General features: G+C 35.6%; 1 protein-coding gene across 1 annotated transcript in view; it reads left to right on the top strand.

The window, feature by feature from the left end:
* The window catches only part of usp43a (ubiquitin specific peptidase 43a), a 114,134-nt gene that overhangs the window by 81,829 nt on the left and 16,834 nt on the right, over nt 1–15,471 (top strand). The window contains exons 9-11 of the mRNA XM_048199555.1: nt 4,671–4,771; nt 9,058–9,135; nt 9,317–9,446. Of these exons, the coding sequence (XP_048055512.1) occupies nt 4,671–4,771; nt 9,058–9,135; nt 9,317–9,446 (309 nt within the window). The remainder of the gene's footprint in view (nt 1–4,670; nt 4,772–9,057; nt 9,136–9,316; nt 9,447–15,471) is intronic.

Genomic DNA, 15,471 nt, shown 5'->3' with positions numbered 1-15,471 from the left:
ATTAATATTTAAAATACATCTGTAGAATATATTTAACTAAAAGCTTTAGTCATATACATTAAATGCCATTTAGTCATCTGAAGTGCCTTTGAAACTAGATATCACTGTTTTGTAACACCAGGCCTGTTTTTTCAATGCTAATTCTTAGTTATTTGACCTTACAGACCCTTTAGATTGTATAGGAGACTTGAGACCCACAACAAACTAAATGTGTTAGAATATGTTTTAGAAAACTAATGATATAGACACAAAATCTTACATTGTCTTCTAATTGCTTCAGTACAACAGATTGGCCAGTACTGCAGAGACCAGAGTTGTATTGTTGTAACGTCTTTTCAGGATAATAAATTAAAGGACCAATATAAACTCACCTTCTCAAACAAAAGACTGCTGCATCTGTTCATTGGTTCCCATTAAATCTTTAATTTATCACCCTGTACACTTGAGTACAGCTCCATTTTGTTCTATTTCTGCTTTAAATAGCATCTTTAAAGCTTGATGTTCCTCTCTTCCTCAGTTCCACTATGCTGCTGTCATTCCCAGAGAAAGAAATAAACAAATCCCTTTCTTAAACCTATTTTAATGCATTAGTTCACCCCCCAAAAAATGTAATATTATCAAGAGAATTTCATCAATATTTTCAGTGGAGATAGAAAGTTTATAAATTAATTAATTGTGATCAGATCTTATTCTAAATCCTATATAAAATTTTAAAATGCTCAACTTGTCAATTACTTGTATGTGAACCTTCAGGATTATCAGATATTTAAAAAGGTAATTGGAATAAGGTACAGTGCTCAGCGTAAATAAGTACACCCCCTTTGAAAAGTAACATTTTACACAATATCTCAATGAACACAAAAACATTTTCCAAAATGTTGACAAGACTAAGGTTAATTTAACTTCTGTTTAACTTATAACATGAAAGTAAGGTTAATAATATAACTTAGATTACACATTTTTCAGTTTTACTCAAATTAGTGTGATGCAAAAATGAGTACGCCCCACAACAAAAACTACTACATCTAGTACTTTGTATGACCTCCATGATTTTTAATGACAGCACCAAGTCCTCTAGGCATCGAATGAACAAGTTGGCGTGGAGTGATGGTAGCATCTTCTCTTTCAGTATAGAGCAGTACATCTGTGAATTCATGATGCCATCAATGAAATGCAGCTCCCCGTCACCAGCAGCACTCATGCAGCCCCACATAAGAACACTGCCACCACCATGTTTCACTGTAGGCACCATGCATTTTTCTTTGTATTCCTCACATTTGCGACGCCATACAGTTTTGAAGCCATCAGTTCCTAAAACATTTATCTTGGTCTCATCACTCCAGAGTATAGAGTCCCAGTCTTCATGTTTGTCAGCATGGGCCCTGGAAAACTCTAGATGGCCTTTTTTGTGCCTGGGCTTTAGGAGAGGCTTCTTTCGTGGACGGCACCCATGCATGCCATTCCTCTGCAGCGTACGCCATATTGTGTCACGGGAAATAGTCACCCCAGTTTGGCTTTCTACTTATTTAGATAACTGCACTGCAGTTTTCTTCAACCCTTCTCTTCAGAAGACGCTCCTGTCGAGGTGTTAACTTCCGTGGACGACCTGGACGTCTCTGTGAGATGGTTGCAGTTCCATCTTTTTTAAATTTTTGTACCACTTTTGCTACAGTATTCGGACTGATAAGTAAAGCTTTGCTGATCTTCTTGTAGCCTTCACCTTTCTGGTGTAAAGAAATTATTTTCTTTCTTGTGACATTTCTCTTCCATGTGGCGCCATTGCTGACAGCATGAAACGGCAAGATGCTGGACACCTGTGTGTAATGAATAATTAGACTCACATGTGGCTGAATTCTTGTTAAATTAGACATTTGTAGTCTAAAATTTAGCTTTGCTCCAGAGACTTTCAGTGGGGTGTACTCATTTTTGCATCACCCTAATTTGAGTAAAACTGAAAATTTTGTTCTCCAAGTTATATTATTAACCTTACTTTCATGTTATAAGTTAAGCAGATGTTATATTAAACTTGTCAACATTTTGGAAATTGTTTTTGTGTTCATTGAGATATTGTTTAAAATGTTACTTTTCAAAGGGGGTGTACTCATTTACGCTGAGCACTGTAATTAATGGGGTAAAATTAGGTTTCTGGCCCTGGTCAACTGAACAAATGTAAACCTGAAGTTTAAAAGAGTTAGTTCACCCCAAAATTATAATTCTGTCATTTTCTCACCCTCATGTTGTTCTAAACCCATAATACTTTAGTTCATCTTCAAAACACAAATGAAAACATTGATCAATGCACATACATAGAAAACATCAAATAGGGTCAATGGCAGCTCAACTGTACTTACTTGAGCAAACCTCATTGGTTTGTTCATTTTAAAGTAAACTCTCATTTCTTGGTCAACTTCCAAAAAAAAAAAAAAAAAAAAAAAATCATTATTGATGCTTTCCAGGCTTAAAAAGGTTGCTATTTTCCACCAATCATATCAGAGTACTTATTTTTACAATATAAAAGTGGAAGAAGCTCAGCTACAATGTTACTTTACCTAGGAGTGGTTATCTAACAAACATAACTCCAGGAGGAAAAAAAAACAAACAAACAAACAAACATGGTAACATCTAAGAACCTGTGGCCTCTCTTACATTATCTAAGATTAGTGTTTATGAATCCACCATTGAGTAAACACTCTCCAAGAAGAATATTGCTACCCATCTAAAATTTGAGAACGTCAGCCAGAAGACTATTGGAAGAATGTCTTGTGGACAGATGAGTCCTAAATATAACTTTTGGTTTAAATGAAAAGCATTACATTTGGGGCTAACCAATACTGCATTCAATAATATGGACCTCATCCCAACTGTAAAACATGGTGGTGGCATTATTATTGTTTGGGGCTAATTTACTGCCTCTGGACAAGGCTTGTTGTCATTGATGGAACAATGCGTTTTCTAGAGCAGTGGTTCTCAAACCTGTCCTGGGGACCCCCCACCACTGCACATTTTGCATGTCTCCCTCATCTAACACACCCAATTCAACTCTTGCAGTCTCTACTAATTAGCTGATGACTTGAATTAGGTGTGTTAGATGAGGGTGACATGCAAAATGTGCAGTGGTGAGGGGTCCCCAGGACAGGTTTGAGAACCACTGTTCTAGAGGGTGTCAGTCCTTGAACTAAATTCTAGTTAAACAGAAAGTCAGTAAGACAACGGCCCTGAACATGCATAGCCCATTACCGAAAACGTTTGAATGCTGTTATTGTCACTCAAGGTCACACGAGATTCAGAAGGCAATCTGTTATGGTCTGGTGTTGTAGAGACGAGGCGTTTACGGACTTCCACAATTGATGGGTTTTATTGATACAATGGAGAGAGACACAACATCCAAACACAATGTATAGTATAAAAGAACAGACAAGGAGAGAAGGGAGTGAGTCCATATAAATAGGGAGTGCTGATGAGAAAGTCCAGGTGTAGATGATGAGTGCTGATGGGGAGCTGACAAGGGAAGTGAGTGCAGGTGAGGAGACAAGAGGATCATGGGAATTGGAGTCCAGGAGACAAGGGATCTGTGACACAAACGTTCACTCTTAATTTATCATTGATAGATAAAGTTCTGTCTATGTACATTTAAATTATTTTATCAAAAATACAGTAAAACAGTGATATTGTTATATATTATTTCAATTTAAAACTGTTTTCTGTTTTAGTGTATTTATTCCTGTGATGGCAAAGCTGAATTTTCAGCAGCCATTACTCCAGTCTTCAGTGTCACATGATCCTTCAGAAATCATTATAATATGCTGATTTGGTGCTCAAGTAACATTTATTATTTATTATTGTCAGGAGTTGGTGTGCAGCACGCATAAATGAGACGAAGAGTAAACAAAACAAAGTCTTTATTCTGAATCTGTAACTCTCAGGAGATGGCAAACCAAAATAATCTACAAACGAGAGTTTTACACATGGCAAACATAATGATACAGGTGATAATAATACGTAACCAAGAAAACAAACAAGGACATATCAGTAACCAAGGAAGCCGAAACTAATGCTGCCTTCACGTGCTCTCGGAATTATCATAAATACGAGTTTCCTAGGTAAAAACTGCACATGAAAGCCCTCCCATTTCGAAACTTGAATGCGATGAGCTCATAATCACGACTTCAGAAGTGGAAATTATCAAATTTCTGATAACATGTGAAGGCAGCATAAACAATGCAGCGAAACAGGAACTAAAGGAAACAAACCAGAATATCATAATAAGAGTCTATAACACAGGGCATAATTCTTTGATGAATAGAAAGTTCAAAATAACAGCATTTATTTGAACAATATACTGTATTATTGGCAACAATATAAAAGTCTCTGCTGTCACTTTTGATCAATTTAATGCAATAAAGAATAAGTTTAAAAATCTTTTGAAACTAAACTAAAGTTAAAAACTTTTGGATGGTAGTCTAGGTCAAATTTATCCAGAAAAGACCATTTTTAAAGGCTCACACAACCCCATGTCATTACAAACCTGAATGCTGTTTAGCATTAGCAATTAGAATTTTTTTGAAGAGTCTTTATTCAACTCTTGTCAACGTATGGACTTTTTAGTTAAATGAAGCTACACATGGAGTGAATCAATAACTTAATAAAAAACTGTATTTTGCCTTCCACAGACTACTGAACTGTTTAAGATGCGTGTGGTGGGTGGGTCGGCTTCCTGCAGTTACCTGTCTCCCCACGACAGTAGACCTCTGTGCCATCCAACTGTGGACAGGTGAGCCCATATAACAAAAAGTTTGGGGTCTGTATTTTTTATTTTATTTATTTTAATATATTTTAAAATGTAATTTATTCCTGTGATGGCAAAGCTGAATTTTCAGCAGCCATTACTCCAGTCTTCAGTGTCAAATCATTCTGATGTGATTTGGTTCTCAATTACCATTTCTTATTATTATCACAGTTGATACACGTAATACTTTTTCAGGAATGTTTGCTTATTAGAAGTTTCAAAAGAAAAGTATTAATTTGAAAAAGTTTATTTTCTTATTTATTTTGGAACATTGTCTCCTTGGATTATCATTGTTTTGTTATACCTTCCTGCAACGTTACACATCCTTGCAGCATAAAAGTATTCTTTTTTTTTTTTAATCTTACTGACCCCAAACTTTTGAACTAGTGTATGTCTAGAAATTCCTTGACCCATTATGGCTCGGTTTCACTTAGATTAAGCCAGGATTAGGCCTTAGCTAAAATAGGACATTTAAGTAGCTTTTATAAACGTGCTTTAGAAAAAAAAACATTACTGATGTGCATCTTGAGACAAAACAATGACATTGACATATTTTAAGATATGTCAGTGCAAGTTGCTTTCAGGTAAAACTGCTCGAACATGCATTTTAGTCTGGGACTCGTCTGTGAAACCAGGGGTATGTGTTCTATACACCCTGAGTGTTCATCAGCGCTGCTAAAAGTTAATATCTCCAGCTGCTTTAAACTTTTTAATTGGTCTCCAAACACCCACATCACAGTATTTTAACCTAGTTTGGACTAATTGTATCCTCTTCTCTGCATTATGTTTGTGAGGCTCTAGAGAGACAAACCCAACAAGCCAAACCATGAAGAGCTCATCCTCTCAGTGCTGTAGGTGTAACGCACACAGTCTCAAAAGCCAATGATCCATTTCTCAATTTAAACAGCTTAAAACTCAGTTCCACAGTCGTGACTGTAGCCTCATTCACTCATGTGCCTGCTATTCTGGGCTGTTTTCCTTCCTCCGAAGTGAATATAACAAAATTATGATGTTTTCATTTGTAAATGTGTTTTACTTAAAGGTGCCATCGAATGAAAAATTTAATTTACCTCAGCATAGATGAATAACAAGAGTTCAGTACATGGAAATGACATACAGTGAGTCTCAAACACCATTGTTTCCTCCTTCTTATGTAAATCTCATTTGTTTAAAAAGACCTCCGAAAAACAGGCGAATCTCAACATAACACTGACTGTTACGTAACAGTCAGGATCATTAATATGTACGCCCCCAATATTTGCATATGCCAGCCCATGTTCAAGGCATTACACAAGGGCAAAACGTCTGGATGTGCACAGCTGAATCATCAGACTAGGTAAGCAAGCAAGAACAATAGCGAAAAATGGCAGATGGAGCAATAATAACTGACATGATCCATGATATCATGATATTTTTAGTGATATTTTTAAATTGTCTTTCTAAATGTTTCGTTAGCATGTTGCTAATGTACTGTTAAATGTGGTTAAAGTTACCAACGTTTCTTACTGTATTCACAGAGACAAGACTGTTGCTATTTTCATTATTAAACACTTGCAGACTGTATAATTCATAAACACAACTTCATTCTTTATAAATCTCTCCAACAGTGTGTAATGTTAGCTTTAGCCTGTTAGCCACGGAACACAGCCTTAGACTTATATTACATCTTATTAAAACTGGTTCTAGGGCACCTTTAAAGGTTCAAGGTTTTTAAATGAGAGATCAGTAGAATAGAATTTGAATCTTTAGAGCAGATTATATATGAAACCACAAACTAGATCAAATAAAGGGTTTGACGGTAATGTGTGCGTTTGTGTGAGCGTAAAGAAATGACAGGGATAGATGGCGTGACGCATGTATAATAAGAATGTTTTTATATCTAAATAAGAAACTTTTGAATATTTTGAGGGACATAAAGTCACAAATGTCAGGGTGATACCCTGTCCTGATATCATAATGAAGAAATTAAAACTTAATTTGGCATAAACTTTTATTATTTCTTAAGAAAAAAAAGAAAAATCAAGAAAACAGATCACTGCTTATTAATATGACTTTTTTTCTTTTTTTAAATGTGGTGTGACCATGAAAATCATATGGTGCAACCAACAGGCATAGTCAAACGATAACTCTGCAGATTTATAATATCTGACATTTTGCCCTGTTTATGACAAGGCAAGGTTAGTACTGGTTTTAGTTTTAATATGTCATATGGTACAACTCCCAAAAGATGTAATAACATTTACTGACAAAATGTACTATGGTATTACCATGTTTTTTGAACTTGCACCATGGTACCACACCATAGTTTTTTTTTTTTTTTTTAAGTAACTTGGAATTACCATGGAAATATCAATATATATGAATATGGTCATCATTCAGTGTGCCATGGTATATATCAAAGTACCATGGTATTACCAACTGATATATAGCATAATACCAGGCTAGAACAGTACGTTTTTGTAAGGTGCAGGTTGAGAGATGTGAATGTTTTTAACATGTTGCAGAGGTGTCTGAACACCTTTTCTTACCAAAGCATCCTTGTTTACTCTCATTTATGTCCGTCACTGTATAAATAGGTTGTTTGTTTGTAATTATGATGTTCAGATGATGGCAGAGACGTTCCATTTCTCATGTGGTTACCTGCTGTTCTCTGACGCAAGCTGCTGCTCTTGTGTGCTGAAAGCCAGCAGTGTTTAACTGTGCAAGTAATTAAGTTTGTCAGCCATTGCTGAAGATGTATTCATTCATCTATCTAGAGGTTTCACAAGGAAGATTGAGTTAAGAATACCACATTTTCTAAGTAATTACAGGAAGCATATGGTTGCCACAAACATTTATCATAAAATAGATGGTTTTTATGAACAGAAGTTCAGAGAACAGAGAAAAAGCATGCAAACTTTCAGTGTGTAACTACAGAGACGAAGGGGTGTGTGTGTGTGTGTGTGTGTGCGCATGAGCGTGTGTGTGTGTGTGTGTGTGTGTGTGTGTGTTAGGTCCCCAAAGTTTATTTTGAGATAAGGTAAATTGCCAGTGTAAGACAAGATAAGTTGTTCGGTATAAGATAAGAAAACTCCTGCGTGTGTGTGAAGCTTTCTTCTCAATAGGCCAGAGATGATGAATCCAAGTGAATTCCCCTCACGTCTCTGAATTATTGTTCCCTGCTTTTAAATCCTCTCAGAAACAATCACAATTAACGCAGACGGACTGTGCGTCAGAATTAATCTGGCTTTAGCCCAGCTCTCAGAAAAACTCAGCCATGCTCCAGTCACATCTTCAAATTACCCCGCACTCCTTTCTGCCGCAGTTTTTCCCTCTGTCATATTTGATCGATTGTTTGCAGAATTGCACCGGGTGAACAGTGAGGGCCGAGGCTGTGAATGCTGTGTGTTTTTTTTCTCTTTCTTGGCTATTTAGCCATGTGATTATTGTCGTGTGTATAGGCAATTTTTTTTCCTCCAGTCCGAGGACCTGTAATGATAGTGAGAACTACAGATGAATCCTACTGGTAATTACCGTGAATAATGAAAAAAGCTATGTTTAGACTTGCAATTTAAAGCATAAATGAACTGGCCGTTGTTCTGACTTACTTTATTTTCTGGACATTTTATTCTATATCTTTTTCTCTCTCCCTCTATATTTTTTGTCTTGTTTTGTAATGATGAAACAAGTTAAAATACATGTTCTTATTAGAAAACAAAATGACATGAGCTGTATCACAGCAGTAAGACATAATCACCATAGTTGAGTCTAGTCATGACCCAGTTGCATGTGGTCATGTTCAGTCTTGGTAGTTTCTTTACCCTCCCTCTTTAATTGCACAATCAAAGGCAAAATGACAAGTTAAATTAGGTTATATTAGGCTATATAACAAAAAATAATAAATTGTTGTATATATTGTATATTGTATATATATATTTTAATGTAATTACTTTACATTAAAAAATAGCAGCATTTATTTGAAATAGAAATCTTTTATAAATGTCTTGACTGTCACTTTTGATCACCTTCAGCAGTCCTTTCTGGGAAAAAAAAAAAGTATAAAAAATAACTTACCCTAAACCTTTAAACGGTAATGTAAATTTAATTCAATTAAAAATAAAAATGGCAAAATAAAAGAGAATGGGAGTATCAGTTTGCCAAATTATAAATTAACTGCAACTGTCTTGCTGTCTAATGCTATTTCATTCTATGAAATTCACAACACTGATTATAGTCTGCCCCCTAGTGGCTGAATAACGAACTCACAATTTGAATCATGTCTTTTCTCACAGGGCCCTGAAGTTCTGTGGTCCTGGTGGTCCTCTGCATGTGAAGCTCGTAATTGAATGGGAGAACAGAATAAAAGAATGGTGAGATACATGCTACTATATATATATATATATATATATTTTTTTTTTTTTTTTTTTTTTTTCTTTAAAGGCAAAGACATTTAATTTAAAACCATTGTGTAAATTTCCCAGTATTAGTAAGAGCCTTCTCAGTAATATCATTTGAATTTTAGAATTCTTGTGTGATTCGTATCTGTTTCAGTCTCTTTGGTAACATTCAAGAGGAAGTTATTGAGGACGCAGAGAGTGTGAGACTCCAGCAGCAGAATCATGTACAGCAGCACAGCTGCACTCTGGATGAGTGTTTTCAGCTTTACACCAAAGAGGAGCAGGTACTCTTTCCTCTAATCACACTCTCTTTTTATGACTCGTATTTATTACTCTAACCTGTGTCATTTACTCGACTCAATACATCTCTTTATGTGTGGATAGGGTGACAATGTTTCTTGTGTGGATATGGTGACAATACTATATATATATATATATATATATATATATATATATATATATATATATATATAAAGTATTCCTGTGATGGCAAAGCTGAATGCATTTTCAGTATCATCACTCCAGTCTTTAGTGTCACATGATCCTTCAGAAATCATTCTAATTTGCTGATTTGGTGCTCAAGTAATATTGGTGTGAGGACCCCATTGTAAATGGTCGGTCAATTATTCTTCTTCTCCAAAATGAATCGCATTTTTTAGGGCCTAAACATGCTCGAAAACTCAAGAAACTTTGTACACAGGTCAGAAGTGGTGAAAATTTACACCTGATATGGGTTTCAGAAATAGTTGTGGCAAAATGGCTCGATAGCACCACCTATAAAATTTCAATTTTTGCCATTTCCAGACATTGTACTTTAACAAACTCCTCCTAGAGCTTTAATCAGATCAAAATCATATTTGGTCATAAAGGCCTTTGCGGCGTTAAATTGTGAAGATCTTAAGTTTTCACTGAAGGGGCGTGTCCGTGACAGCCTGACAAAATTCAATGTTTCGCCATGAAACAGGAAGTTGTTGTAACTTGGGCATACAGTGTCGGATCTTCCCCAAACTGTTTTATTAGTCCTGGCCTGAAGACATCTACAAGCCAATATTCAGTTACAGTCATACTGCCACCTGCGGGCAACAGGAAATGTCATGTTTTACACTATTATTAACTCCTCATTGAGATTTAACTAGATCAACATCATATAGTGAGGCCAGCAGGGGGTGCTCACCCTGTGGTCTGTGTGGGTCCTAATGCCCCAGTATAGTGATGGGGACACTGTACTGTAACAAGCACCATCCTTCGGATGAGACGTTAAATCGAGGTCCTGACTCTCTGTGGTCGTTAAAAATCCCAGGATGTCCTTCGAAAAGAGTAAGGGTGTAACCCCAACAAATTTGCCCATTGGCCTCTGTCTATCATGGCCTTCTAATCATCCCCATACACTGATTGGCTTCATCACTCTGTCTCCTCTCCACCAATAAGCTGGTGTGTGGTGGGCGTCCTGGCGCAATAGGGCTGCCGTCGCATCATCCAGGTGGATGCTGCACATTGGTGGTGGTTGAGGAGATTCCCCCTTTCATATGTAAAGTGCTTTGAGTACCCAGAAAATCGCTATATAAATGTAAGGAATTATTATTATTATTATTATTATTATTATTATTATTATTATATTTGGTCAGTCTAATCTTAAGGCCTTAGTGATGTTAAATAGCAAAGATATTGAGTTTTCGCTGAAGGGCTTGTCCGTGATGGCCTGACAAAGTCTGATGTTTCTCCATGAAAGAGGAAGCTGTTGTAACTCGGGCATACAATGTCTGATCTGCCCCAAACTTCACATGTTTGATAATAGTCCTGGCCTGAAGACATCTACACACAAATATTCAGTTAGTCATAGCACCATCTGTTGTCAACAGGAAATGGCTTTACACTGTAATTAAATATGCCACAAAGTACCAAACATGCTAAAAACATGTTACATCATGCAACACTTGGCTAAGTGCTAAAGTATGCGATTAACGCCAAGAAACAGGAAGTTGTTGTAACTCAGGCATGCAATGTCCGGACTGCTCCAAAATTCACATGTTTGATAATAGTCCTGGCCTGAAGACATCTACATGGCAATATTCAGTTACAGTCAAAGCGCCTCCTGTTGGCAGCAGGAAGTGTGGCACTCTGAAATGACTGTCATAATTCTCCTGTATTTACATGCTTACATGCATGTTGCCCACTGTTCACTGTTTTCCTATTTCTATTTATTTGAAATAGAAATTGTTTGTAACAATGCAAATGACTTTATTGGCATATTTTTTTTTTTATTCAGGTCAATTTGTGTAACAATTCTTCTTCAAAAAAAAAAAAATGAGGTTCCACATAAATGACAGAATGTTGGATTAGAATGACTTAATGACAGAATGACATTATTGTAAGTTAGTAATGAAATACTATGACACAGAAAATTAGTTTATCTTTATAAACATCTTTATATATATACAGTACAGTCCAAAAGTTTGGAACCACTAAGATTTTTAATGTTTTTAAAAGAAGTTTCGTCTGCTCACCAAGGCTACATTTATTTAATTAAAAATACAGTAAAAAACAGTAATATTGTGAAATATTATTACAATTTAAAATAACTGTTTTCTATTTGAATATATTTCACAAAGTAATTTATTCCTGTGATGGCAAAGCTGAATTTTCAGCATCATTACTCCAGTCTTCAGTGTCACATGATCCTTCAGAAATCATTCTAATATGCTGATCTGCTGCTCAAGAAACATTTAATGTGTACAATTGTACAAAATATTTGTGTACAATATTTTTTTTCAGGATTATTTGATGAATAGAAAGTTCAAAAGAACAGTGTTTATCTGAAATCTAATCTTTTGTAACATTATAAATGTCTTTACTGCCACTTTTGATTGATTTAATGCATCCTTGCTGAATAAAAGTATTAATTTCTTTCATTTCTTTTCAAAAAAATAAAAATAAACATTCTTACTGACCCCAAACTTTTGAACGGTAGTGTATAATGCTACAGAAGCTTTGTATTTCAGATAAATGCTGTACTTTTGAACTTTCTATTCATCAAGGAAAAAAAAGTACACAACTGTTTTCAACATTGAAAATAATCATAAATGTTTATTGAGCAGCAAATCAGCATATTAGAATGATTTCTGAAGGATCATGTGACACTGAAGACTGGAGTAACGATGCTGAAAATTCAGCTTTGCATCACAGGAATAAATTACTTTGTGAAATATATTTAAATAGTACACAGTTATTTTAAATTGTAATAATATTTCACAATATTACTGTTTTTTACTGTATTTTTAATTAAATAAATGTAGCCTTGGTGAGCAGACGAAACTTCTTTTAAAAACATTAAAAATCTTAGTGGTTCCAAACTTTTGGACTGTACTAAAATATATATATATATATATATATATATATATATATATATATATATATATATATATATATATATATATATATATATATATATATATATATATATATATATATATATATATATATATAATTAGGGTGATGCAAAAATGAGCACACCCCACTGAAAGTCTCTGGAGCAAAGCTAAATTTTAGACTACAAATGTCTAATTTAACAAGAATTCAGCCACAGGTGAGTCTAATTATTCATTACACAGGTGTCCAGCAGACAGTTGACTATAAAAGGGTGTTAAAACCCCTTCCCATTTCATGCTGTCAGCAATGGCACCACATGGAAGAGAAATGTCACAAGATCTGAGAAAGAAAATAATTTCTTTACACCAGAAAGGTGAAGGCTGCAGGAAGATCAGCAAAGCTTTACTTATCAGTCAGAATACTGTAGCAAAAGTGGTACAAACATTTTAAAAAGATGGAACTGCAACCATCTCACAGAGACGTCCAGGGGGGTATTCCAGAAAGCAGGTTATGTGACATACCTGGGTATGTTTAAGAGTAAGTAAGCGGATAACCTCAACTTTCGGTTCCAAAAACGGAGGTAACTTTTAGGGTATGTAAGTAACCATAGCAACTTGCTCTCTGAACATAACCTGCTCCGGAGCAGGTTATGTTCAAGGGTTAGTTAGCTTAAGAGGAATTTAGATGTGTGTTATATTATCAATATGGTTATATTAATGTATCTAAATTTGTTATATAGTTACAGTTATATACACAATGTTATATTATACAATATATAAATGTTTATTCAATTCTAATATATGAATTTTATTGTCATAGCACACATGGATCTACTTCTTAATCTTTATAACAGGACATTTTCTATGCTATAATTTCTATAATAAAATACATATCATATATGTGATATTTTATTAAATAATTAGCATCAAACAAACAATATTAAGATTAAAAATTATTGCACAACCACCCAATAGGTGGTGATGTGCACCAAGTAGGTTATGTAAATCGCCATTAAACAAAAGAAGAAGAATGAAGTAGAATGGCGTGCTTTTTCTTAGCGTCTGTTTCCATGGTGAATCATCGATTCGTCGCTCTGTTGAGAATGTCTTGTGTGTTAACTGGGAACATACTCTGGGTTGGCTGAACTTATTCCTGGATGCATTTTTGGAACCAGCATACCTCGAGTAAGCAAGGTTTGGGTTAATCAACCGAGAGTTCAGGGTATATGTGACAGTAAGTTAACCCTGCTTTCTGGAATACACCCCAGGTCATCCATGGAAGTTAACACCTCGTCAGGAGCGTCTTCTGATGAGAAGGGTTAAAGAAAATCGGCATGCAAGTTCACTGCAGTTATCTAAAGAAGTAGAAAGCCTAACTGGGGTGGCTATTTCCCATGACACAATATGGTGTACACTGCAGAGGAATGGCATGCATGGGTGCCATCCACAAAAGAAGACTTTCATAAAGACCAGGCACAAAAAAGCCTACCTAGAGTTTTCCAGGGCCCATGATGATGAAGATGAAGACTACTGGGACTCTATACTCTGGAGTGATGATACCAAGATAAATGTTTTTGGAACTGATGGCTTCAAAACTGTATGGCGTCGCAAACGTGAGGAATACAAAGAAAAATGCATGGTGCCTACAGTGAAACATGGTGGTGGCAGTGTTCTTATGTGGGGCTGCATGAGTGCTGCTGGTGACGGGGAGCTGCATTTCATTGATGCCATCATGAATTCACAGATGTACTGCTCTATACTGAAAGAGAAGATGCTACCATCACTCCGTGCCCTTGGTCGTCGTGCACTTTTCCAACATGACAATGATCCTAAACGCACATCTAAGGCCACTGTTGGATTTCTGAAGAACATGGTGAAAGTGATTCAATGGCTCCTGATCTGAACCCAGTCAAACACCTATGGGGAATTCTGGAGAGACAAGTTGAGCATCACTCACCATCCAGCATCCAGTCTCTAAAAGAGGTCATTCTTGAAGAATGGAAAAAGATAGATGTTGCAAAATGTCGCCAACTTTTTCATTCCATGCCTAGAGGACTTGGTGCTGTCATTAAATATCATTGTCAAGTTTTGACTCTTTCCTTGTGCAATTCCCCACTTGAAAAGGACAATCCCTCCACATGAAGCTTTTAACTGGATTTCACTCAAACAGCCATGGGAACAGTTGCTTTTCTTTTATTTACCATTCCTTGATAGCAGTAAACAGGTGAAAAACCTCAAAAGAAATAACAAATACCAGTTATTATTTGAGCTGACAGCCAAACTAAACAATTTTCACATTCACCTCAGATAAACACAGTACCGTCATTACAAAATACAAGTTTTCCACTTTTAACAAGTACTTTCATAGTAAAGAACTATTCTAAGGCACCATTGTAGCCACACAACTATGTATCCTCTACAAAACAATCAATTGTTATTTCACTTTTTAGAATTTTCTTATCTTTTAACCAAGTATCTTTAGCCAAATAATTTTAGACTATACATTTTTAACTGAATTAAGAACTTGGTTTATTAAGATTTCTACAAAGTTGAAATTACTTTTAACCATTTCAAACCCATTCTTTGTCAAACAATGAATTTTGGCTTTTCTTTTCCTTTATACCCCACAAACAACAATTGAATTTACAAATACCACTACAAAAAGTCCTATCAAAGTCAACAAGAGTTCAGAGTTTGTGTTTTCCAGAGTACCATTAGCACTGCACTGCTTAAGTCAATCTAGTCAAACATGGCCAATATGATGCTTACCGGCTGTCCTTCACAGTATTGTAGAAGACTTAATCTTGCACAGTCACCTTGATGACAAAAGACAGTTTCCTTAGTCTTGTAATGCATTCAATGCTCCTTTGACTGCAGTCTAAAGACAACAGAGCCAGATACTGACACGCTCAGATCATCTGGAAGGTTTGTTCCACCTGGTTCA

The sequence above is a fragment of the Megalobrama amblycephala genome, linkage group LG8, assembly GCF_018812025.1.
Source record: "Megalobrama amblycephala isolate DHTTF-2021 linkage group LG8, ASM1881202v1, whole genome shotgun sequence".
Taxonomy (NCBI): domain Eukaryota; kingdom Metazoa; phylum Chordata; class Actinopteri; order Cypriniformes; family Xenocyprididae; genus Megalobrama; species Megalobrama amblycephala.
The sequence above is the reverse complement of the archived record's forward strand: the minus strand, read 5'-3'. Positions and strand labels throughout refer to the sequence as shown.